Source organism: Perognathus longimembris, chromosome 11, assembly GCF_023159225.1.
Source record: "Perognathus longimembris pacificus isolate PPM17 chromosome 11, ASM2315922v1, whole genome shotgun sequence".
NCBI classification, from domain to species: domain Eukaryota; kingdom Metazoa; phylum Chordata; class Mammalia; order Rodentia; family Heteromyidae; genus Perognathus; species Perognathus longimembris.
The window spans coordinates 16,906,925-16,933,792 of record NC_063171.1 but is presented as its reverse complement, the minus strand read 5'-3'; the positions used below and the strand labels follow the sequence as shown (position 1 = coordinate 16,933,792).

General features: G+C 37.2%; 1 protein-coding gene across 5 annotated transcripts in view; it reads left to right on the top strand.

Annotated features, from left to right (window-relative positions):
• Nucleotides 1-25,487, top strand: part of Hmcn1 (hemicentin 1) — a 429,493-nt gene extending 404,006 nt beyond the window's left edge. For 2 of the 5 annotated variants that reach the window (XM_048358109.1, XM_048358108.1), the window contains 10 exons: nucleotides 382-444; nucleotides 1,417-1,536; nucleotides 2,013-2,147; nucleotides 5,213-5,326; nucleotides 5,874-5,999; nucleotides 7,467-7,595; nucleotides 11,091-11,441; nucleotides 14,912-15,031; nucleotides 22,912-23,038; nucleotides 24,063-25,487. In XM_048358109.1, coding sequence (XP_048214066.1) covers nucleotides 382-444; nucleotides 1,417-1,536; nucleotides 2,013-2,147; nucleotides 5,213-5,326; nucleotides 5,874-5,999; nucleotides 7,467-7,595; nucleotides 11,091-11,441; nucleotides 14,912-15,031; nucleotides 22,912-23,038; nucleotides 24,063-24,429 — 1,652 coding nt within the window. In that variant the 3' untranslated portion in view covers nucleotides 24,430-25,487. Of the gene's footprint in view, nucleotides 1-381; nucleotides 449-1,416; nucleotides 1,537-1,660; nucleotides 1,964-2,012; nucleotides 2,148-5,212; nucleotides 5,327-5,873; nucleotides 6,000-7,466; nucleotides 7,596-11,090; nucleotides 11,442-14,911; nucleotides 15,032-22,911; nucleotides 23,039-24,062 lie in introns of those variants that run through there. The other 3 variants (XM_048358110.1, XM_048358111.1, XM_048358112.1) reach the window with 3 other exon arrangements.
• The last annotated feature ends 1,381 nt before the right edge of the window (nucleotides 25,488-26,868 follow it).

Here is a 26,868-nt window from a genome sequence, read left to right as displayed (position 1 = left end):
CTTTTCACTAGTATTGATTATTTAATGATTGCAAGTTGTCACTCCTCCCTGAACAAATCAGAATAGTAACAGCTGGAAGAACAGGACTTGGCTTGTGGCATACACAGTTAATCTTGGGTTCTTTGTAGATATCACATAATATTTTTGTTTAATTTTTTATGGAAGTAAATCTAAACAAATTCCCATTCCAGTGGCAACTTGCCCTTAGTGTCTGGACTCTAATTCACGTCATTTTTTTTACAGAGGGGAAATTTTCTTTCTTGCTTGTGTCCACCTGTATCTGTATCATGCCCTTTATCCTTGACATGTCTTCTCAGGGAAGACTGCACAGGACAAAGCATGGTCCTAAACTTCTAATAAGTTCTTTGTTCTCTGTGATAGGTGATCGTAGCAACCAGTGTCCCGCTGGCTTCACTTTAGATGCAGTTGGACCCTTTTGCACTGGTGAGTATAAGAATAAGTACTGTGTCTGTTTTTATATGTCAGTGACAATCATCATCTGATGAGAATCTATTACCATTTTATTAGGTATTAATCATCGCAATATTCTTACAAATATCTCAACAGCTGAAGGAATTGAGATAGGACATTAAATAAACTGGCTAACATCAGTTGGTATGCAGGGAGGGGTGTCAGGAAGACTGGATTTGGATTTCAGTTGGATTGCAAAGTCCAAACACATTCAGCATTCTGTTTGGCTGTGTAGTCTAGTTTAATCAGCTGTCTCAAGGATAGTGCCCAAGTGCAGAGATAGTGTGAGCAGAGACTCCAACTGGCAGCTGAACTACTGAGGGTGTTAGATGATCCAGCACTAAATCACTTAACCCTAGAACTGCTCAGTTTTCTAGTATGGCAGGATTGTAGATCTGTGACTAAACACTAAGCCAACTTTTCCCTATCAAATCCGTGAGACTAAAAGATAAGTGAACAGCTAAATAAATGGCTTGAGGAACTCACACCTGCCTACACAGCCCTATTCCCTCACAGACAGGCAATATAATATAGTATCATGGTCAAGTACCAGCTCTCGCAATTATAACCTCAGTGACCTTGCAAAATTTACTTAACCTTTTTGTCATGTAAAATAAGTGTAGTAGTAAAACTAACTTTTCTCCTAGGAATATTTTGAAGAATGAGTTCAAGTTGGTAAAAAAATAAAAAAAAATACTTAGATCATAGTATGTGACAAATATGTTATAGCTGTCACTAAATCTGAGCAACTACTCACTATTAAAGATCTCTTGGAGATGCCTAGTTTTTTTTTGTATTCACTAAGTCCATTTTGTGGCACTTGAGCTTGCTCTGTTATAGTTGATTCAGCTGTTTGGCTTCTACAAGCAGCTACATTCACTAACCTTGAGACCTCCTAGAAAGTCAAGGTTCTACACATTGATTACACTTTGTGTTTCCTTTCAGATGAAGATGAATGTACAGCAGGAAATCCCTGCTCCCACACCTGCCACAATGCCATGGGAACCTACTATTGCTCCTGCCCCAGCGGCCTCACCATCGCTGCAGATGGAAGAACTTGTCAAGGTATTCTCAAAGTTAAGTCCAACAGACACATTAAGCAATGGACCAGGCAACCTTTGATGTAGGGAAAGCATCACAAACCAGTCCTCTTCTTCCCTACCACTGCCCATACCTTTCCAACAAACAGGAAGGGTCCTCATTGTCTTGACAAAGTATGAAAGAAGAACCACTCATCAGACATTGCCTTTAGATGTGTACTGAGAAAGCAGAGATGCCTGGAACATTTCACACAAGATCTCAGAAAGAACAAGTCACTTTCTAACAGGCAATTTATGTATAATGGCTGGCTGGATGCCATGCTGCTGTGAGCCTATCTGCTATTCAACCCACATGAAACAACTCAAATTAAAAATCAGTCCATCTTCGTGTATACATTATTTAAGTATCATTCACTTATCATTCTTATTCCTGTTTAACAGCAGGTTTTTAGATTGGGTTTTCTTCAACTCACCTCAATTGCATGACTTCCTGTGTTGTAGATATTGACGAGTGTTCTTTGGGTTCACATGCCTGCCGTGCTGGTCAGGACTGTGACAACACAATTGGATCCTATCGCTGTGTGGTCCACTGTGGAATTGGCTTTCGAAGAACCTCTGATGGGCTGAGTTGTCAAGGTATAAAACAATGGAGGCTTGTGCCCTGCCCCAGTGGCTCTCATTTGTAACCCTAGCTGTTCAGGAGGTTGAGATCTAATGTGTAACCTTTTCTAACTGGCTTCTTTCACTTAGAATTTAAGCATCCCCTTCATGTCTTATCTTGGCTTGATAGCACCTTTCTTTGGTATGAAATAATGTACCACAGTATAAACCTATACATATAAACACATAAATATGTATACAAACATGTAAACATGTATATTATATATTGGTTTATTTTTTTCATCTATTGATGAACATCTCAGTTGTTTCCAAGTTTTAGCTGTAAGTAATAAAGCTACTCTCAAGTTTTTTCACAAGCAAACCCAGTAAATCCCAAGCTGAATGGTAAAAAGAAAAATAAGTAAAGCATAGTCCATCTATACCATGAAACATTTTGCAGGCCAGAGAAAGCCCAAGTGTCAAAAAATGTGTGAACTTTTGTAGAAAAGGGTATGTAACTAGAAAAATAACAAAAATCAAAGAAAATGAAAATAAATTTTTTTGTATTAGATAGACCTATGCACACATGTGTATATGTGTGTAGTATGTTACCATTCATACTAGATTATTAATGTTTGTCTTTAGAGGCAAGGACAAGTGAAATGGATAGCGGAAATCAAACAATAGAGAACAGGGGAAGGAAAATGCACTACCAAAAGTATTTTTAAGTGTTCTTATTATTTAATTGTGGAAATTAACATTGTGCCTTTTAAGAGACTAAATTTTAAAAACTCAAATAGAAATCTAATAAGAAATGGGTGTGTCAATAAACCATGTCTTGATTGATTCCTGTATACTAATTTGTATGTGGAATCCACATCTTTAAAACACAGCTACAAACAATGTGAGATTCTGTCAATAGATATGATAATATTTTTATTTTATGTACAATGAACTGTTGATCACCTATTGATCTGATAGATAAGTCTATGTCTTTATCAGAATATAATGAGGGGCAACAGTAGATAAAAGACTACCATATATTGCAGAGATATAATTAAACAATAAACACTTTTATTGAAATTGAGGACATTGTGTAAACAATTATACAATACACAATTATGTAATTTAGAAATTATACAACTATATAAAGCAATTATACAATTATATAAGACATGTCATTTTCTTGCCCTTCCAAATTAACATCAAAGTCCTCTAGTATTAATATACAATTTACAGAAGACTGCTAATACAAAGCTCTTTGTAAATGTAGTGATTTTAGTAGCAGTATATCTGTCAGAGTAAATATTAAGTTGCATATTCCAATCTTTCAAAAGAGATTATATGCAATGCAATAAAGTAATTTTGCACCAAAATATATGAAAAATTGGTTGTATTGAGGATGTCCAGATTCTAAGATAAATATCAATAAAATACTGCTCCCCCATTGAAAACTATGCCTAGCCCTCATGGGCTCACATCTGTAATCTTAGCTGTCTGGGACACTGAAATGTGAGGGTTACAGTTGGAAGCCAACCCTGGCAGGAAACTGTGAACTTTAATCTCCAAGTAACTACCAAAACATGGCAGAGGCAGACCTGTGACTCAGGTGGTAAAGATGTAGCCTTCAGCCAAAAGTTTAGGGAGAATGCCTAGGCCCTGAGTTTAAGCCTCAGGACTGGCACCAAGGAAAGGAAGGAAAGAAGGAGGGGGAGAGGGAGGAAGGACAGGAGGAAAGGAGGGAGGGAGGGAGGGAAGGAGGAAGGAAGGAAGGAAGGAAGGAAGGAAGGAAGGAAGGAAGGAAGGAAGGAAGGAAGGAAGGAAGGAAGGAAGAAGGGAAGAAGGGAAGAAGGGAAGAAGGGAAGGAGGAAGGGAAAGAAAGAGAAAAAAAATGACATCAATCAAGATGCACCTACATACACTTTATTGAATGTTAATTTCTTTGCACAACTGCTTGTACCAAGATAATAAAAATTACCTACAAGAAGAAAACAATTGCAAAGTAAAAGACATTGGCAACCTCAACATTTGGAATGCGGAAAGGCACATTTTTGGAAGGAGAAAATGGGCTGGAGAGAACTTTCTTAAGTGGAAGAAGAGGTCTCTCTTCCTTTAGGGATTAAAGAGGAGAAGAGGAGAGAAGTTAAAACACACACACACACACACACACACACACACACACACACACGTGCTCAAAAGTTAAAGATTTCACCCTGCACTCTTGCTATTTCACTGTGCCTATATTTGTGAGCCATATTAGAGAAGAATCTGGTAATGATGACTTGTTGCAGGCAGCCAGACTCAAGAAAACAAAAGACTACAGTGGGCTCACAGCAGTAAGAATGGGGAAGTTAGGTCAAGTGCTAAAGTCCTTAGCATTGATTCCTCTCTGGCTTTATCCTAGACTATTAGCAACTATTCAGAGCTTAAATTTTCTAGAAACAGGAAAGGAAACATTTGGTAAAATACTTGCAGTAGAGGAATATTAAAGAGACACTTTCTCTCTAGAAGTTAATTCCGTTGATTTTTTAGACTAAGTGAAAGTAAATGTATTGGATTCATTTTGGAGGACTTAGACATAGTCATTATCAAGATCATTAAAATGTTAAAACCTTGGTGGAGGCTGGGGATATGACCTAGTGCCAAGAGTGCTTGCCTCATATACATGAAGCCCTAGGTTTGATTCCTCAGTACCACATACAAAGAAGAAGCCAGAAGTGGGCGCTGTGGCTCAAGTTGGCAGAGTGCTAGCCTTGAGCAAAATGAAGGCAGGGACAGTACTCAGGCCCTGAGTTCAAGCCCCAGGACTGGCAGAAAAAACAAAAATAAAAACAAAAAGCTTGATGGGATTAAGGATGTCTGCCTAGCATGCAAAGCTCCCAGGTTCAATACCCAACACTGGAAAAAAAAATAAAAAGTTATGCATTTGGGATAAATAGCTCAGGTTTTCTTTTTTTTTTTTGTTGAAAACTGGTACTCAAACTTGATATCTAATGCCTGCTTTTGCTCATTGGCTTGTGCTCTACCACCTGTGCTTTGCTTCCAATGTGTAGTTCAGGTTTTCTAATAGCCTATGAAGAAAGTTTTGTTTTATTTAACAGATATTAATGAATGTCAAGAGTCTAGTCCCTGTCACCAGCGCTGCTTCAATGTCATAGGAAGTTTCCACTGTGGATGTGAACCTGGCTACCAGCTGAAAGGCAGAAGATGCATGGGTAAGAAATGGGCTTTGAAAGCAAAACAATGTCTCTGTAGCATCTTAGTGCTCTCTGATCTGAACACATAGGCTGTGCCCAGGACTGATCCATATTCGGAAGTGCACACATTCTGGATGGCATCTATGCAAAAACAAAACAAAATAAAACAAAAAAAACCTCAAATACTGTTTTACATAGCTCTGCTTTTAGCATTTCCCTATTTCTGAGTTTTCCCCCTAAAATATACTATTCATGTATGTGTACATGTGAATGTATGTCCATACAAGTAAAACTAATATAACACTATCAATTTTATTTTTCCAAGGGGAGTAATTAGTCAATATGACTATTCTGTAAAGCAATACATTTTCATTTTGATTGTCATCCTCTGTCCTGAAGTAAAATGTGTTACCTACCTTGTTGGATTCCAGTCTTTTCACCTCCTACAGTGATATTGTAACTGACATCTCTCTTTGCTTATGACATCATTAAAATCCAGTGTTTATCTGGGAAAATGGAAGACATAACTTTTTTCAGTTGGCATTATTTTTGTTACTTTCTCAAGATGTGAATGAGTGTAGACAGAACGTGTGCAGACCAGATCAGCACTGTAAGAACACCCGTGGTGGCTACAAGTGCATTGATCTTTGTCCAAATGGAATGACCAAGGCAGAAAATGGAACCTGCACTGGTGAGTGACGGCTACTTTCAGTAACTGAGATCTTTTACTACCAACCAGTCAAATGAGGCATCTATATCAGCCTACTGAGGTTATCAGCTGTTATCAGCATGAATATTAGAAAATAAGGCAAATTATACTTCTGCCAGACTGAGTTAGCAGAGCTAAAAACTGCAGGATTTATGAAAACAGAGCAGATGTCATTCCTGATCTTGTAAACTTAAATCTGTTGGGTTCCATTGACCTACTCCTCTCTTGCATCCAAGGAGATCTACAATACAAGATGGAATGAAACATCTTAAAGATATCAATAAATAAAATCAAACAAGAGTAGCTAAGAGAGTGATTATATGGGGCTGGGGATATGGCCTAGTGGCAAGAGTGCTTGCCTCATATACATGAAGTCCTGGGTTCGGTTCCCCAGCACCACGTATACAGAAAATGGCCAGAAGTGGTGCTGTGGTTCAAGTGGCAGAGTGCTAGCCTTGAGCAAAAAGAAGCCAGGGACAGTGCTCTCAGGGACAGGCCCTGAGTCCAAGCCCCAGGACTGGCAAAGAGAGAGAGAGAGAGAGAGAGAGAGAGAGAGAGAGAGAGAGAGAGAGAGAGAGATTATATGGAATAGGAGTGGATTATCAAAAACATCATGAAAATGGCCACATTTAAATACAGACATGAATGATCAGTTGTGGATAGAGACGATATAAATATGAAAGCCAAAAGGCCCTGTACACAGAGAAATAGCTGCAGAGTAGTATAAACTGGCAAAAGGAATCTCTCCTTCTAGACAGCTAGCTGGCATTGGATAGATTTTACAACCACAAAGAAATTTTAGTTTACATTTCTCACTTGTAAAATGGCAACTTTTCTTTATTAAAAAATCTATTCTGAAGCGATTCTTAATAAAGTTAGACTGTATCTTCAATTCAGCTCAACAAAATATGATAGGAATGGCAGGTATAGATACAGATAGCAGAATATCATACAGTTGATAATTGTTGATGTAAACAGAGATTAGTATATCAGAATGAAACTAGTGGTCATGGTGGGTATTGAACTACTATATCCCAAAGACTTTTCAACCCTAACCAGATGAATATGGATAAATATTTTTGTTCACTCAAGAGTAACAACCAACTCACAGTAGCATATATAGTTACAAGTAGTTGTAAGTAGTGTTCAGAATCTTGGCTCTTATTATGTCTTCTATAATTAGAACTGAGATGAACTGAAAGATACTTCAGCAAAAAAAAAAAAATAGCTAGTAAGAAGCAGGAGGAAGAAAAGGAGCCAGTTAATACTAGAAGAGCTGGGACTTGAGTCCAGGTATTCTCACTCAAGTCTTAAATCCTGAACTGAAAGCATCTCAACTGCATGCTGAAAACAGCATCTTTGGCAATGGTAGAGTATGAACGTTAAATATAATGGCTTTAGGTTGAAAAGGAGACATGTTATCACTTTTTATTGTCCCTGTGTCTGTAGACATTGATGAATGTAAAGACGGGACTCATCAATGCAGATATAACCAAATCTGTGAGAATACAAGAGGCAGCTACCGCTGTGCGTGCCCCAGAGGTTACCGCTCACAGGGAGTTGCAAGACCCTGTCTGGGTAAGTTAACAAGAACTTTCCTTAGTAATGAAGCCACCAATAGAGTCACTTCACCTTACCAACCATTTCTCTCTCCTCCCATGCTGTCTTGCTGCACCTAGAAGGCATGTGCTCCAGGTAATTAATTCACAATATAATTCACATCCTTCTTCATGCTGAGTTAAATTTATTTTGACATTTTGAATGATAATATGGTCATCTATGGAGTGTATACTAAGTACATCAACACATGTCAAAGTAACCTTTGATATAATTGCCATGCCAAGTTCATTATTAAGATCATTTCAAGTCAGGCATGGTGGTACATGCCTTAATCTCAGCACTCAGGAGACTGTAGCAGAAAAATCATTTGAGTTCAGGCTCTCAAGACAAACCTGGGCAATACAGCCTGACCCTGTTTCAAAATAAACAAAGATTATGTCATTGTTTTCTCTATACACACTATAAATGTTTCCATTGCTGTATTTTATTTGAGTAGGAAGTATACTTGTATATAGTATGAAAGTTTAGGTATAAAGGATTAAAATCACAAATACACAGTTTAAATGAATTAATTATTACTTTCTCTACCTTATAATTAGTGTTTACTGTGTGTCATTCCCTGGGCTAAAAAAAAATCTCATTTAATTTTCCCAATTGAATATTTGCTTCTATCCCAATTATAATCAAATATAAAAGTAAGTAACATAATAGAAAATAAGTTCAGAAAGATAGCCATATTCTCTTAAAAATCATTTATAATCAACAAACTGGTTTATCAAATTGTATTAAATTCAGTTAAAAAGCTATTCTTTAAAACAGTAACTCTGAGTTTCATACTATGCTTTTAAAATTAGTTAGCTTGATCGTTAGCAATTATTTTTAGCAAGTTCTCCCATAAAGCTTTCTGTCTTCATATATCCTTAACAGAATACTTAGCACATAGAAAATACCATTCCCTGAAACCCTTTTAAAATAAATTATTTTATTAACAGGTATAGATAAACCATGATTATAACCATCAGTTTAGATACTGTAATTTACTTATAATTTAACCTCTTATTCGGCTGTACCAGTGACCTATCAGAATGAAATGTTTGTTTTTTACTAAATTGACCAATCATTGAATGTCTTACATTGAACTAGAGAGTAACAAAAAATATGTAGCCATGCTTTCAAGAGATTAAAAATGCTCATTTTATTAATTGCCTAGTCAAATCACTTTTAAAGCAAAATTGACTTTTAGTCGATATTTTATTTTTCAGCAGTTCTGGGGATTGAATCCAGCTTCTTGCACATGCGGGGCCACTCTATCATTGAGTTGGTTCGTTGTTAGCTCGGTTTAATCATTTTTACATTATTTTCTTATCACTGTGGTAATAGAGTAAGGAATATACCTTTGATCCCTTGTTTTCATTTACTTTTCTAATTTACATAAGTTACAACTACATAACCCACTTGTTGATATATAAATAGAAAGAAAAATAACTTCTAAGCCCATTCATAGGCTTGGTAAAGTTCTATCTTAACAAAAAGGGTGTCTGTCTTTGTTACCTTCTATTTTGTATATGCTGGTTGTGGGACTTAAACTCAGGGCCTACTTAAACTCAGGGCCTAGGCACGGTCCCTGAGTTTTTTTGCTCAAGGCTAGTAGTCTACCACTAGAGCCACAGATACACTCCTAGCTTTTTGGTATTAATTGGAAATAAGGGCCCCACAGACATTCTTGTCTGGTCTGTCTTTGAACTATGATCTTCAGATCATAGCCTCCTGAGTACCTAGGATTACAGGCTTGAGTCACCAGTGCCCAGCCTGTTACCTTCTTTTTAATCTTTGGGGCAAAAAAAGTATGTGACTTGATTATTAATTAAAATTATTAATTCAAAATGGATGAGATAAATTTAGATATCTACAGTTTTAATATTCTTGCATCTAAAATTGTGATTTTTGTGGATGACTTGAGACACTAATGATTGATATTATAACTAAGTGAAAGCTAGAGATGGGATCTCATCCTTTCCTCCCCCAACAAGACTAACATCCATTAGCTTTTAAATTCAGCTTTCTCCCTATTCAGGATCACATTTTCTTAGATGACATTTCTGATGTCAATGGCTCAATTTAACACATTGTCAAATTGTTTGCTCAATTTGTTCAACAAATCTTTATTGAGCACCTAATCTGTGCTAAATGACATTCAAGGTTGTGGAATAACAATTCCAAATAGGGTGGCTTAGGTCTTTGTCCTCACTGAGTTTTCTTTCCATAAGAGGAAAGAAGAATCACAAAATAAATACACAATACAACTTCAGAGAGTGATAAGGGTGGTAAAACATGGAGACAGAGTGAGCCACGCTGGCATGGTAGCATCATGACCCAAGTCACGTGTGCAGAGACTGAATGAGGAGAAGGAGCAGCCAGCCTTTTAATACCTGAGGAATTGCATTCTGGGCCAATGGGAACAGCAGGGTCATGTCCCTCAGAGAGAAATACAAGAACAACCAAAGGGCCATTGCTCTCTGGTTGGAATAAAGTTAGGAAGAAGATAAAGAAACCAGGAATAAGAGTTTAAATGAATGATGGGAAGACATCAAAAGGCTTAAGCAATGTGATACAATTTGATTTACATTAAAAAACAATCACTCTGACTTTAATGCAGGGAGTAAATCACAGAAGGGCAAAGATGTATGCTCACTTACATATAAAAAGAAACATGAAAGTAATTACATATGTATTAAAGTTGTATCTATACATAGTAAAATGTTTCCAAGCATGTCAGCTAGGAAAATCAGAAATCCATTAAAGAGGGAACAAAAGAAAAGAAAAGGGAAAATGTATACATAGCGTTTTCTTGAGGGCTTTACTACTGAGACTTTTTAGTCACTGTAGTTTTGTGGAAATTCTATTAATGTAAGATTCTATACTCTTCTACATCTTTACTTATGGGGGAATGTGTACATATATTGACAATGTAGCAGAAAGCTCTCAGCTATACTATTTGTAATATCTGCAGTCTTCTCAAGCGGTAGAGCACCTGTCCTAGCAAGTGCAAGGCCCTGAGTTCAAACTCCAATACCTCAAAACAGGTGATTTTAAATGCAAATGCTGTACATTCTGTATATCTATGTGTGCCAAATTTTAGCCCAAACTAGTACAATATGCAGGTGTTTATTTTAATAGAGACAAGATGAATATAGAGTTCTTAATGTTATCACAAGGGAAAGAAAAACAATGGATTCACAGACTAGTGTCTTTGTTTCAGAATCACCTTCTACAAAATAACTATTTAAATAAAACTTTAAATGTCAAGCCATGTTCAGGGAGTCACAGAATCTTTCTGTATATTCATCACTGAGTGATTAGCAATGCAACAAGAGTTGAGAAGTTATTACATTCCTGCTTTTGGAGAATAGTGTAATGGCTCAGTTTCTTTCACAAACTGATTGTTTCTTCCTGTGTTTTGTGTATGTATGTGTGTTTTTTTTCTCTTTTTTATGTATCATGGCACACGAGCAGATATTAATGAATGTGAACAAGTGCCTAGACCTTGTGCACATCAGTGCTCCAACACCCCCGGCAGCTTCAAGTGTCTCTGTCCACCAGGACAACATTTATTAGGGGACGGGAAATCTTGCGCTGGATTGGAGAGGCTGCCAAATTCTGGCACTCAGTACAGTAGCTATAACCTTGTGCGGTTGTCCCCTGTGAGAAACAACTATCAACCTCAACAGCAATACAGACAGTACTCACAGCTCTACAGCTCCTATTCAGAGTATAGAAACAGCAGAACAACTTACTCCAGGACTAGAAGGACTGTTAGGAAACCTTGTCCTGAAGGCTCTGAGGCAAACCATGATACATGTGTAGGTAAATGTCAGCCATGTTCCATTTCCTTTCTGTGGGCTCTCTCACCAGTATCCAGCACCTGGGATTGTTTGGATAGAGTAAACTGCATCTGACTCGATCTGGGATGACTCAAAAGCTTTAAAGACATTTATTCTGGCATCTAAAATAATGACAAACTTTATTCAAATAAATGATGTATTTGCATGTGTGCATTCTAATAATTTATTGTGTTATATAAATAGTGTTGCTTTGAATCACCTTCGAGCATATATTACTCTATGTAATGCTATAAAGAAATAAAATTTCAGTGGTATTCAGAATATATATATATATAATATGTAATATACATAGTCAGATAATATAGTACAATCAGATTTACGGCTACATTTGATTGGTATAGAAGCAGTAGATTCAAAGTAAAGATTTTCCAGGTACCTCTAACTCACTCCTGTAATCCTAGCAAGAGGATCTGAGGATCACAGTTCAAAGCTAGCCCAGACAGGAAAGTCCATGAGATGAATACCTCCAGCTAACCATCAAAAGTTGTGCCGTAGATCATGTGGTAAAGCAAAAATAGCTCTTCAGCAAAAATTGTTCAGGGACAGTACCTAGGCCAGGAGTTCAAGCCTCAGGACTGGCACAAAAAAAAATTAAGTGAAGATTTTCCTCCTCAACAGATCTAGATGACAAGCAATGTCTCATTGGCTCAGCCATACACATTCTGTGTAATTTCTCTATTCAGTTATGATATATTCAGTTATGATAAGTCACTGAAAAGATAACGTGAGCCAGTACAAAATTCAGTTACTCCCATCACTCTAAAATATGTGCATTCTATAGCTGTCTAAACTCACAAGTATTTAATTTCATTTGTTTGCAAAAGCACCATCTAATTTCCAATTTTAAGAATCAAGTCATTGTTCAGTTGTAAACATTACCATCTCTCACTCATTTAGCTCAGTTTTCTGTGAGTGTTCAGAGTTTGCATGCTATTCAGATAGGTACCAGGAAGAATTAGCAAACAAAATTTAGTTATACTATTTATAGATGAGAAAAGGAAATGGAGAAGAAAAGCAGAGGGAGGGAGGGAAGGGAGGGAGGAGGGAGGGAGGGAGGGAGGGAGGAAGGAAGGGAGGAAGGAAGGAAGGAAGGAAGGAAAGAAGGAAAGAAGGAAGGAAGGAGAAAGAGAAAGGAAGGAAGAAAGAAGGAGGGAGGGAGGAAGGAAGGAAAGAAGGAGGGAAGGAGAAAGAGAAAGGAAGGAAGAAAGGAGAGGAGGGAGGGAGGGAGGGAGGAAGGAAGGAGGGAGGGAGGGAGGGAGGGAGGGAGGGAGGGAGGGAGGAAGGGAGGAAGGGAGGGAGGGAAGGTGAAAGAGAAAGGAAGAAAGAAAGAAAAATAAATACTGTTTAAATAAGTACCATTATGTCAACCTTTTTTTTGGCACAGTTCTTTTAAGTATTCTTCACTTTCCTTTTTCACTTCTAAATACACTTTCTATTAAGGAATTCATTTAAATGTTTATGATTTTTCTTGAGACTTACTGTCTTTCCTTTCTTTTTCCACACTTATGCAAGCCCTTTCCTTCCACCTTTATTTTTCCAGACATGCTTCTTGGTCAACCTTAGATGACCCCAGCCTCTCCTCAATTGGTCTCCCCACTTCTGTTAGGAAACAAACTTCATCCTTTATTATTACCTTTGTCTTTTACCACAACTGTTCTGTCTAATGTTATCCCCATGTGCAGGAAGTTTCCAGTAATGGATAGTAAACAATCCATTATAGAAGACAGAAACTTCTCCCTTGTGATGAACTCCCAGTACCAGATGCCTGTGAACAATACCAGATGCTTGTGCCTCAAACATTAATACATTTCATAACAACACTATACATTTTATTCAAGTACTCCAAACCAATACCATTCTTGGCAGTTTTTCATGTCTTCCAGGTGGACTGATTCTTCACTATTTAAAATTTTTCACTCCTCTTTCATTGCCAGAATTAATGTGTGACATTTTCACTCTCAAAGTCTGTTCCAAATACTTTTGCTCCCTAGAAGGTTTTCATAGTGAATGTTCAGTCTTCTCTCAGCTTTCATTTCAGGCAAGCTCTTTCTTCTGCTTTACCTTTATTCTTCTGCCCAAACTATGTTTGTTGTGTAACTCATGGTCTAAACCACACTCCCACACTAAACACTATTATGCTGCTTTCCAATAATGTATCTGAAGGTGTAAGTTTTCTTTTATTATAAGTTTTCTTCTGCTAGGAACTAGTGGCTCATGCCTACACTCGTAGCTACTCAGGAGGTTGATATCTGAGGATCAAGATTCAAAACCAGCCCAACTAGGAAAGTCAATGTGACTTCTACCTCTAATTAACCACCAAAAAGCCACAAATAGAGCTGTAGCTCAAGTGGTAGAACACTTCCTTGATCAAAAACCTCCCTTGTGAATAACCCAGTTCTCCATTTTTCATCAGTGTCTGTAGACGAAGTTCTGTCATAATAGATTCTAGAAAGGCTTTGTCTTTTGATATTTCTATTATACAATATCATAAATCCTCCTTTGATAGTTATCCACATTGACCCAACTACTATTTCAGAGTAAGAATCAATCTTAGAAAACACAAAGTAGACTTCTTTAATTTAGTTCCTGATATTTAACTTTATCTGAGAGCAATGACTAGGCTTTGACATGTCTGAAAATATGGCAAGTATTATAGCAATAAAAGAAATAAAGAAATTTACACTAAGACTGGAGACAGCTCTGGAATTATGTAATAAGAACAATTTACAATAAATTCCAAATGCTTTTAATTAACCATCTGGGATACACAAGTTACAAGAGATTCAAACGCATACTGTGATATTGTTAGATTTATTGTAAACTTGGGTTTTCCAAGCAATGGATTCCAATACCTTGTTTTGGTGTACAATACAGGAATCATCTTGAGAGCCACTTTAAAATAGAGTCATTGAGAGATTTCATATTAATTACTTGATATTCAACATCATTTAGATATTTAAATTATACTTCTGTAGGAGGAAATTTGATTAGAGATGACAAAGTTTGAATAAAATAAAAACTGATATTTCTTTTTTCTACATTATATGAGGGCAAGCTTTGTCTTCTGGATAATTCTACCAATAATGCAAGGATTTTCTTTGGTGGTTTAGGATCTTCCACAAACCTGCCACCTCTGCCATTTCAGTGTAACTTACTTAACTAATACAAAGTTAACCAGCATGGAGCTTCAGCTTATCTATGCCTGGAAAGATGATTAAAAAGCTATTCATATTGTGTAGTACAGTATGGTGTATTCTATAGCATGTTTAATATTTTATATAAGTAAAATACATTGTGATATAAAATATCCTTGAGCATTTTTACATTCACAGAGAAGTTTTCTATTATTTACCAATCAGTTATAAATAGCAGGCTCTTTTATACTCTGTCTCTTCCTGGCATGGTTATCCACTCTGCTTTCTTTCTGAACAGACATTGATGAATGCCAGAATAAGGATACCTGCCAGCACGAATGTAAAAATACCATTGGAAGCTATCAGTGTACCTGCCCTCCTGGCTATCAGCTCATGCTCAATGGAAAGACATGCCAAGGTAAGAAAATACTGGCATGTTTATTGCCTCCACTCCATGTAAAACCATCCAAAAAAACTATCAAAAGTCTTGGTGAATAACCATTCCTCTGGTTGATTCCCCTTTTTTGCCATTGGTCAGACTTACATCTCAATATTTTGCAAACAGAAACAAAACAACTCCGAAAGGAAAATCATTGAGATCCATCTTGGGTACAGATTCATTTGAAAGAGCCAGAATGTCTAAGCCAGCTTCTATTATGTATTTTTGAAACTTAGCTGCAATAGATCTTATCAGTTTGTTTTTTTTTACAATTCGGTTAAGATGAGAAGGAGGATGAGAAGATTATTCAGTACAGCAATTACAGTGTGAGTAAATCACTTTATATTCTTATCTCTCAGACAGTATTACAGCAATCAGTAGATATCAGCAATCATTCCATCTTTGAGGCTACCTATGATGCAGTGCTAGTTTTACAAAACATAAAAATGTTTAAAATATATAAATAAGGGAGAAAATGATGAAACAGGTTACATTGATCAAGATGCATTATATTCATAAACTGCTTTGTCAAATGGAAGCTCCTTTGTACAACTACTTAAAGACAATAAAAGTATATTTTACAATAGATAAATACAATACAGGCTTTATCTTTAATAGCACACACTGTATCAGGGACACACATAAATAAAGAAAAATACTAGTTTACATGTTCTATTGCATTTCTGGAGACAAAGTGTAATCACAGTGAAAAGAAACAGATATCATTTTAGAGAATTCTTTTTTTACACAAAAAAGTGAACAAATTGTACTTTGTTGAAGTACATTATATTACAAGTGTGTAAATAGGTTAAAAAGAAACTAGAATGTATGTAACATTTATTATGTGTGTTAGTCCTGAGGCTTGAACTCAGGACCTGGGCACTCTCCCAGAGCATGTTTGTTCAAAGCTAAAACTCTACCATTTCAGCTAAAGTTCCATTATTTTTTTTAATTGTAAAGGTGATGTGCACAGGGGTTAGTTATATAAGTAATGAGTACATTTCTTTCTGAAAAGTGCCACCCCTTCCCTCTTATCTCCCAGTTTTTCCCTCCAGAACCTCCTTCTCCTCACATTATATAGTTCATTTTCAACATAGTGTCTAGTGAGTCTTACTGCTGAATTAGTTCACACTTTGTCCCACCATTTCTGTGATCCCCCTTACCCTCCCCAAGACAGATAAACCTACATAAAAAGCAAAAGGCACAAAAATAAAAGACAGTTACAAAGAAGAAAACAAAAGGCAAATGGAGATAACAATATTATAACCTTTCTTGACTGAGCTGGCTTCAAACCTTAATCCTCAGATCTTAGTTTACTGATTAGCTAAGATTATAGCAAGAGCCACCAGTGCTCAGCTAAGAATGTGTATAGTATTTTTAAATGGTCTAAGAAACATCCTCAATTTCTGAGCAAAATCTAGGGGTATTAATGTAAGTCTTAATATACTTCTAAATACTATTCATTTCTATCCTGAACTAATTATATCCTTTTAAAAATTTTATTGTATATTTATTTATTATTTTTAAATTAAAAATTATCTCTAAGTATGGATACAAAGGGAATTCAATACAGCATATCAATTAATGAGTACAATGTTTCTTAATAAATGCGACCCCTCCATTATTCTTCCCCATCTCTCCCAATTGACATCCAGTTTCGGTCTTCTGTCTATGGATGTCCAGTTTTGTCAACACCATTTGTTGAAGATGTTGTCCTTTTTCCAACATATATTTTTGACTACCCTGTCAAATATCAGATCTCTGTAGGTGTATGGATTTGTTTTCTGGGACATCTAGTCTGTCCCATTGATCTTCAGAACTATTTCTTTGTGTCAATATCAAGCAGTGAGTGTGTATGCCAGCTTTGATACCTTTTCCAAATCAAGACAAAATGAAATCTTTACATACAGTAGGATACCATTGATAGCTTCCTCTATATAGTCTGTCTCACTATATGTATGCACTGGGGGATGGTTTTCTTTTTAAATATAGAAACATAGTGTGTTTTTAAAATATAGAAATGTGGTCAGTTTTTCAGGTGAAGGGAGATGAGAGAAACAATATGGAATAAGGAAGATGCTGAGATGGAATGGGGTATGTTCAGTGTGGGTGTGGAGATCAATTGTGAGGAAAACTGGTGATGTACGTGGTTCGATATAAGTAGGAAAGATGAAGAAGGTTCTAGAATAAGGAAAGAATGAGGCAAAGTAGGTTAGTAGAAAAAATAGTGTGTGGAAGGAAAAGAATAATTATATCCTTTTGTAAAGTATATAAAAAACAAATCCTCAAAAGAGTGCTTTGTCAATGGCAATCAAATTGAGCTCAAATGTTCCCTTTCTGGGATGCAAGAAAACTTACTAGAAATGTAGTCCACAGAAAACATGTTCAGAGAGCCAAGAATAGGACTGGCAAAGGGCTTTACTTGAGCTACTGTGAGCTATCTCCGTCCCTCCTCCCCTACTTGTTCACATTTCCAGAGTCTTCACTAATCTACATTGGCTGATAACCTTTAGTCCAAACATCATGAAGAAGCTACCCTACACAAAACAGCCATTATCCCCAATGAGTCAGCATTATGGATATATATATATACATATATATATATACACACATATATGTGTATATCCACTGTATGGATAACAAAACTAATGCCCAGACTGATTAATTGAATAAACAAGATCAACATTAGATCAAAATGGAGAGACAAAGGCAAACCAATGCAACAGCAATACTTACAGAACTATATGCTATAATCCAACTTTACAACTATGGGGGGAGGGAAATGAGGGGACAAGGAGGGAGATAAATGAGGGAGGAGGTAACAACTTTGATAAGAAATGTACTCACTGCCTTACATATGAAACTGTAACCCCTCTGCACATACTTTCACAATAAATAAACTAATTTAAAGAAATATCAGAGTTAGGACTTGACCTCAGAGCAAATCTTTGATCTCTTTGGTGGCACCCTAAGCACCAAGGACATTGCACTATGGAGCGGGGGCGGGGGGGCGGGGGGGCATGACACTGATTGCCCAATGTGGTAAACATGCCTCAGTTTCTCCACGCAAGAATCTTTCAGAAGAAATGCCACATCCTAAAACTACATGTCCTGGAGGTGCACCAAGCATCCGGGAAGGAAAAGAGACAAATAACAAGGCATTTGGAATAACTAACCAAATCCCTAAACCCTTCAGCCACATTGAGAAAGGATTATATCATATACTCACAGAGAATATTCTTCTGTTCCAAATTTTGCCAGTTTATTTTTTAATTGCCCTTGTCCCTCAATTACCTCCAAACACCCTCAGTTTTCATTTGTGCTAGAGTGGAAAACATTGTGAGCAAATCAGAAACAGGTGCCATCTGAAACACTTGTAATTTGAATGGGTTGCATATTTTTGTGATGTTTAAAAAGACATGAGAGAAGACAATTATGTCTTTTACAGGACTCATTAACTTGGAGTTACTTTGTTTGTTTTCCACCAGTCCTGGGGCTTGGACTCAGGGCCTGAGCCCTGTCCCTGGCTTCTTTTTGCTCAAGGCTAACACTGCCACTTGAGCCACAGAGCCACTTCTGGCCGTTTCCTGTATATGTGGTGCTGAGGAATCAAACCCAGAGCTTAATGTATATGAGGCAAGCACTCTTGCCACTAGGCCATATTCCCAGCCCACAACTTGGAATTTCTTTTACAACTGTAGAAAGTGTTTGAGGCATTTATGAGAAGCAAAAGGCTTTTCTGTTCACATATGCTATCTTAAAGTGTGAGAAAAAGTGAGAAAAGGGAAAATAAACTGAACTTAACATAAAACGACAGACTCTCCTCAAACATAGAAGTCACCAGACACATCTGAAAAGCAAAATACAGAGACACATGAGAAATCAAGATTTTTGTCAGAGAAGCACAGAGAAGAAGTTGAAAAATCCTCATGCTCATTTTATGCATGACTTATTTCATTTGAAAATGTAGAAAAATTATATAGACAACACTCATTTTCCATATTTATTGAAAATAATTCATCTTTATCGATAACCCAAAATAATTATACTTTCTCTAATGCAGATGTTTTTAGTGTTTTTGTCCTAAATTACTTTCTAATATCCAGAAGTACTTGGTTAAAGGATTCTTCTGTTCTAAAGCTTTTAATATAAAAACTGCTTGGCTCTTATGTTGGGATATTTGCTTCTATCATATATATGTGTCTATATAACATACTATGTAAAAGCACAAACCATCACTGTCCATTAACAGCAAATGAGAACCTGTCTTTTTTTTAAGTTTTTATTATAAAACTGATGTACAGAGAGGTTACAGTTTCATACGTTAGGCATTGGATACATTTCTTGTACTGTTTGTTACCTTGTCCCTCATCCCCCCATCCCCCCTCCCCCTCACCCCCCCTGCGGTGTTCTGTCTTGTCTATCATTGCCTATCTTTCTTTGGAAGAGGGCAGCTTTGTTTTAGTTTGGGTTTGTTGGGGGAGTTTTTTTTTTTTTTTTGTCTTCTTTTTTGGTGGCTACTTCACACTTGCTTGGCTTTCTTGCTCATACCTGGCACTCTAGCACTTGAGCCATACCTCCAGCCCTGCTTTGTGCTTTTTTAATTGAAACTCATGGGATTCTCTTTCAAGGATTGAAACCTCAATCCTCAAACACTCAGCCTTCTGAATAGCTAGGGTTGTAGCCATGAGTGATTTGTCGAAGAAGAAGAGGAGGAGGGGGAGAGGGAGTGGGGGAGGGGAAGCTGGAGGAGGAGGAGGGGGAAGGGGAGGAGGGAGGAATTAGAGGAGGAGGAGGAGGGAGGAATTAGAGGAGGAAGGAGGAGGAGGAGGGAGGAATTGGAGGAGGAGGGAGGAATTGGAGGAGGAGGAGGAGGAGGAGGGGGGAATTGGAGGAGGAGGAGGAGGAGGAGGGAGGAATTGGAGGAGGAGGGAGGAATTGGAGGAGGTGGAGAAGGGAGGAATTGGAGGAGGAAGGAGGAGGAGGAGGGAGGAATTGGAGGAGGAGGAGGGAGGAATTGGAGGAGGAGGAGGAGGGAGGAATTGGAGGAGGAGGAGGAGGGAGGAATTGGAGGAGGTGGAAAAGGGAGGAATTGGAGGATGAGGAGGAGGAATTGGAGGAAGAGGAATTGGATTGCTTCCGCATTTTCCCAGAGGACCTTTCACTTCATTTCTAAAATAATCTCAGTTTGTTAAGGATATGAGGCACTTCTGACGGGTAAAACTATATTGGAAATTGGTTCACAGTGATAAGTCTTAACTGATAAAGATTCATTCCTATAGGGAAACTAGTAGCAAAACCACAGTGCATCATCGTCAACATAAGTAGTTAAAACCTCAAGCAACTTACCATACACCTTTCTAGCACTGTTATTAAATTTATAGTAATAATTACATTGTGCTTTTCTTACAATTCAATGTGTTTAGAATCTAAAATATATTTATTTATGGTTCTAGAGTATACAGTGCTATACATTTGCAAGGCAGGATCACTTCCATTAAGACAGCCCAAGTTTTTATACAAAAATGCAAGTAATAAATGGTTCAGAAACAAAATTGATATTTAGTATATATAATTAATGTACTGTCTCTTGGACTTTCTTTTCTTTTTCCTTTTTTCCTTTTTAATGCCAGTACTAAGACTCCAACTCAGGGCCTGGGTACTTGGGTACTGTCCCTTTGCTTTTTTAGCTCAGAGCTGATGTTCTACCACTTGAGTCACAACTAGACTTTCCTGTTAGGGCTGGGTTTGAACTAGTATCCTCTAATTTGAGCCTCCTTAGTAGCTTGGACTACCAGCGTTAGCTATAGCACCTAGTTCATTTTTCTTTCTTTATAGTAGGGCCCACCAAATCATTATACTAATTGCAATTGAAGTGTCATTATATAGCTACAGAAGGGTAGCCATAGAATGAACCTACAATTGACAGGACCTAATATTTACATGTGCCTATTGGTTAGCATTGATCCCATGATAGAAGAACATCTGACTTTCAGGTCCCTCTTCTTAGGAAAGCTGATTTGGATTCCTTTCATTATAATTGTTCCCTTCACATATCACATCAGAGTCTATTTATTGCTTAAGAAAAATGAATAATGTAGTTACCCACATACAACAAATTGACAAAATGTGCAACGTTTATGCTTCCCTAACACATTTTCCAATTAGCTTATAAAGTCTTCTATCAAAAGGTTAAAATATATACAACATATGAATCCTCTTGTTGTTTAATGTGCTTTAGAGTTTGTGTTTGAATTCCTCACTTAATAGGAGGTGACTACTATGTAAATTAAGTGTATATTCATTGTCAAACCAATCAGGGTGGCAGAAAAAGTTTAAATGTCATTTTTTTCTATTCAACTAGAAGTGTTAGTAGGTATTCCCATGACAACCAAGTCACTGATAATAATAGAGAAGTAAGACCATAGATTGCTACCATCAATATGTGTTTCTAGTATTCTCAATTTCAAATTTCTCTTCAAATATTCTACCTTTCCTTTGGTTCCTGGAATTATTGGTACCCTTTCTTTCATAACGCAGATAAAGCTTGTAAAAGGAGAGAAAAGAAAGGAGACCTCCAGACCACAAGAAGATCTCTGGCAGATTGATTTTAGGAAGGAGAATTTGTGGAAAACAAGGATACAGGAAATGGATTTCCTGAAATGTTTGCCTTGCCTCATAGAAGAAGGCTTTCATGTACACCAGGGAGGATGGACATCCCAGCTTGAAAAACTTTGTTCTAAAATGTGGCCTTAAACTTGAGATCCTAAAACTGCACCAAAGCTCTTATCAATCTGTGGATACTCTTTACAGAAAACTGTCAATCATTCGCTGTTTCTGCCTTCTTCCTCTCCCTACTCCTTCTCCTCTCCCTCCTGTTCCTCTTCCTTCCACAGCTACACATGCACAAGGATTTTCAGTTTATCTGACACTCAAATATAAATCATAAATTAAGACTTGTGGAGGAAAAGCATTTATTTTCAAAAAACTTGGACCTGGGAATGTAGCCTCGTGGTAGAGTGCTTGCCTAGCATGCTAGCATGCATGAAGCCCTGGGTTCATTTCATCTATACCACATAAATAAAATAAATAAATAATTTGAAAGTTTTATTTAAGTCTATGTTAATACGACTCAATTCTACTGATTAAAGAATGTTTCTGTGTAATAACAGCTCTTCGGAAAGCAACAGAATCAGTAGTATTTTTGCATACTTCCCCCATAATATCACCAATACCACAGGGCAGCATCTCATTGCCACACAGCTGTGAGTAGACTATGCAAACAAATCAGTGGACTCTGTTCCCTTTAATCAAATTTAGGTTTTGGTTCTTGAGTCATTCACTTGATCTCATTTTATTCTTTGTTTTGTCTCTTTCCTCTACCTCTGACTGGCCTCTGAAGTCTCTCCTGGAATCATAATATGGCATCTTTAATTTCTGCCACCCTACTTCCCCTCAACAATTTGACCTTAGAAGATACGAGGCAGTGATTACACATATTGAAGGAGATTCTTCATTTAAAAAATACTCTGAAGTGTCTTTTAAATTTTTAGCTCCTCGGTAGCACAACAAAACTTCTCCATAAAACTCGAGTGCACTCAATTTTCCAAATTTAAGAGCCACGGGATAACTCTTACTAGTTCTCCTACTCCTATGCTTCTCATGTCTTGGTGTCTTTTCTCATACATTAAAGAAACACTTCCTTAAAAAGCAATTTGGAAAGTGAATGTAGGGATCCTGTTTTGTTGTTGGAGGTTAGGTATGAGAAATGAGTTTATTCATAGGGTAATCAGTTACCAGTGCTTAACAGGCCTTTCCTGACCGCCACTGTTGACACCCCATATCTGTGCTGGCCCTAGATCTTGATGAATGTCTGGAGCACAATGTGCACTGTGGACCGAATCGCATGTGCTTCAACATGAGAGGCAGCTACCAGTGCATCGACACACCTTGTCCACCCAACTACCAACGGGATCCTATGACTGGGTATGTCTCATCTTCTCTTCCCAGACATGTGCACTTATGACAGTCTTTCATCTCCTTAACTAAAATAAACCCTGGTTGCAGTCATGTCTAACTCATAGAAAGTTAGTAACCTCAAGAAAATGGGGGTTTACAGTGTATTCCTGCTTCAAGAATGAGCATGAAATGAGTTCATCCAGCTCTCTTCCCCACACAGAATTACCTCAGCAACAAGCATGTCATACAGTAATAGAGCCTGCCTTTCTTTCAAATTGTCTGGTTTGTATTTGTGCTTCCATAGAATTGTAAGTACTCTAAGCCCATAGAGGACTACAAGAAGTACTGATTCTATTGCTAGAATGACTCAGGATTCCTGGAAAAAAGCAAGAGAAGCAAGGCTAAGTCAGAAAGCTGCTCATCTGCAGTATCTGAAAAAGTCACCTCTAGGTTCTGAATAAACTATCCTGTTAACCTGTATATATAATATGTAGTAGTTAATATGTATATTATATATATATATATATTCTCTTTAAAAAGTGCTTGTTTCATATATATATATATATATATATATATATATAGAGAGAGAGAGAGAGAGAGAGAGAGAGTGAGAGAGAGATACTTCTGTTTTCCAAAGTGACTTTTCGTTTTCAAGAAAGTATTCTTGGGGTTGAAATATACCTCAGAGATAGAACATGTGTTTAGCATGCACAAAGCCCTGGTTTAATCCCCAAGACCCTCAGTCAAAAATAAAGAAATCACTGTATAATATTCATGCTTGCTTCAAGAGCTCATGTTTCTGATTTTAATGGAGCAGAGAGATACTTGACTCTAGACCTGCATATTCTAAGAGCCATATGGCATCTGGTTTGAGTTAATAACATCAAACATGAAGGGAACCTTCTTGTTCAGAAGACAGCAACACTGTCTTCTGTACCTAAGGCCTAAATGTTGACCTAAACATTGTCATAGGTCACAGCCACCAGCATTATCCCTTCTTCTGCATCAAAACCACATAACTTTATGTATTTCACCTATTTATTTTCTGTAGGTTCTGCCTCAAGAACTGTCCACCCAATGATCTGGAATGTGCCTTGAGCCCATATGCCTTGGAATATAAACTTGTCTCCCTTCCATTTGGAATAGCTGTCAATCAAGATTTAATCCGGCTGGTTGCATACACACAGGATGGAGTGATGCATCCTAGAACAACTTTCCTCATGGTAGATGAGGATCAAACTATTCCTTTTGCCTTAAGGGATGAAAATCTGAAAGGAGTGGTGTACACGACAAGACCACTACTGAAGCCAGAGACCTACCGCATGCGGGTGCGAGCCTTGTCCTACAGTGCCAATGGGACCCTTGAGTATCACACAACATTTATTGTTTATATAGCTGTATCTGCCTATCCATATTAAGCAGCTCTCCTGAGCCTGTTGCACATATTTTAACTACATTAATCATGGAAATCAAGTGCACTCTGTGTTATTATCTCAACAGTTGCCACCTTGGTAACTTGGAAATGGTGCTATGCTCTGTTTTGTGTGCCTTTCTTTGGTACTGCTGAGGTATTTTTATGATCCCACTGCAGTCTTATCTTTTTGGAAGGTCTAGAAGAGTCCTTTCTTATTTCCTTTATTTATTACACTGGAGAAGTGACTTCCCAAAGATAATTCTGAACATCTAACAGGACACGTCAGTGAGGATTTATAGTAACGAGGATCATTTTCCTGAAAACTAAAACCAAACAGAAACAACTACTTCTAGGTCAAATCAAATTTTTGAGCAATTTACTAGTTTTAGAGTAAAAAAAAACTAGCTGCTATGTGTTCTGGGGAAAACAGAGTATAACATCAAGAGATGTTTTAAAATATTGATACTTTACAATAGTGCTGTTCCTGTACTTCCATTTTTCAATGAAGAAAAAAAATTACCACACAATTTAAAGCTATGGTGTAGCTACTTGAAGGTTTCTTGGTTCCCAAGTGTTGTTTACCTTAACTGGAAATCCAAAAGAAAGGAGATTATTTCTAATGATCTGGTAAAAATCATCTTAACCATTTATAATAATAGAAAAAGAAGTCACTTTGTCCTCAGACATCTGTACATGGTGCAGATAATTGCTCAAATGTTTCAATGTAACCATCCATTCATTTAGTTCCATAACTTTTGCATCCCATTTTTTTAAGTTTTTCTGTCAAGTAGAACAATTTTTCAAGCATCAATAGGACAGGGTTGTTTGTTTTTGTTTAAATCCTTTATGTTCAAATTAACATGTTAAACGTCAATACACTGTACATGGTGTTAACCAACTCTCAGCAATTGCCAAGATGTATTCTATTTTTATGAAGTGTACATATATTACTTTGTGTGCATTTTCTATATAATATCTAGATGGACTCTTTGATAAAGTTATTTTATAAAAAAATGTGTTGCAGTAAAATCAGCATAAATAAAATGTTCATATTCTTAACTTGTTTAAGAACCTAAAACTGTTTTCCCTTACAAATACAAGTGGTATTGAAATGTACAGTCAGACATACAAATATATGCACATCACAATAGCCCTTGAGATGCATGGTATTATTCATAGCTTATGGAAACCTCGAACAAAAACAACTAGTGCAACTTCCTTTAGACAATACAGCTATTTAATGGCAGTCATGTCATTCTTTCTGTCTTTTATGACCCCAAGTGAGATGAAAGCTCTACTGTCAAACAGTTTCCTCATCCATCTTTACAGATTCCTGGCCAGGTGGAATTGTTCACATTGTGATCCCAGCTATTTGAGAGACAGAGTTTGGGAGAGTTGTGCTTCAAGGTCAGCCTTGGCAAAAACTTAGCAAGACCCCCTCCACCCCCACCCACTGTCAAAAACAACAACAAAAGTAGGCATGATAATGATGATGATGTATACCTGTTATCCCAGCTATGCTGGGGTGATGTTAAGTAGGAAAATTGTGGTCCAGGCCAACTGTAAGCAAAAACATGAGAACCTATCTGAAAAAATAACTATGGTCAAAGGACTGGGGATGTGGCTCAAATGATAGCAAGCACAATACCTAGAATTCAAACATAAGTACCATCAAAAACAAAATAAGAGTTTTTAAATGTCCTTATATCTTATCTCAGGGCAATTTGTCTCCCACTTGTGACAGATATTAGACTGTTGAAGGCCAAACTATGGACTATGATTTGATTTTTGGCCTAAAATTATTTACTACTCTCTAAAGAGCCCTGGAAGTCTGGGTTGTAGCTTAGTAGTAAACCACTTACATACCATGTGAAAGGCCATGGGTTCGATTCATAGCACTGCAAAAAAAGAAAAAACTTGCCAGAAATATTATCTAGTCCACAGTCTGGCACATAGGCAGGTGATTGTCTAACTCAGTGTTTTCCAAAGAGTATTTTACAGAACATGAGTCCATTCAAGACCTTTTGCATCTAAAGGGATTCAAAATTAAGCAAGCTTAAGACTCTGCATACAGTATATGTCATCCTCAAAAGATAGATAAGAACTGGCATTGTTATGGAAGCTCAGTATCAAACAAGCCTTGCTTGCAATCCTAACTAATCAAAAGGTAGGGTTAAGGAAATAAGAGTTCGAGGACACCTTGGTCAAAGTTAGTGAACCTTTCTCTCAAATACAACTGCTAAGGATGTGGCTCAAGAAGGAGAGTGCTAACCAAGCTTGCATTGCAAGGCCCTGCTTTCAACTCCAGTACAGCAGACAAATTTAATTTGTTCAAGTGAAGTTTTTCATCTCAAACTTGTTTTCTGATATATTGACCCATCTCATTGAACATTTGTGGAAATGTACTGAACAGTTGAGTCAAACTAATCTTTACCCTTCACAC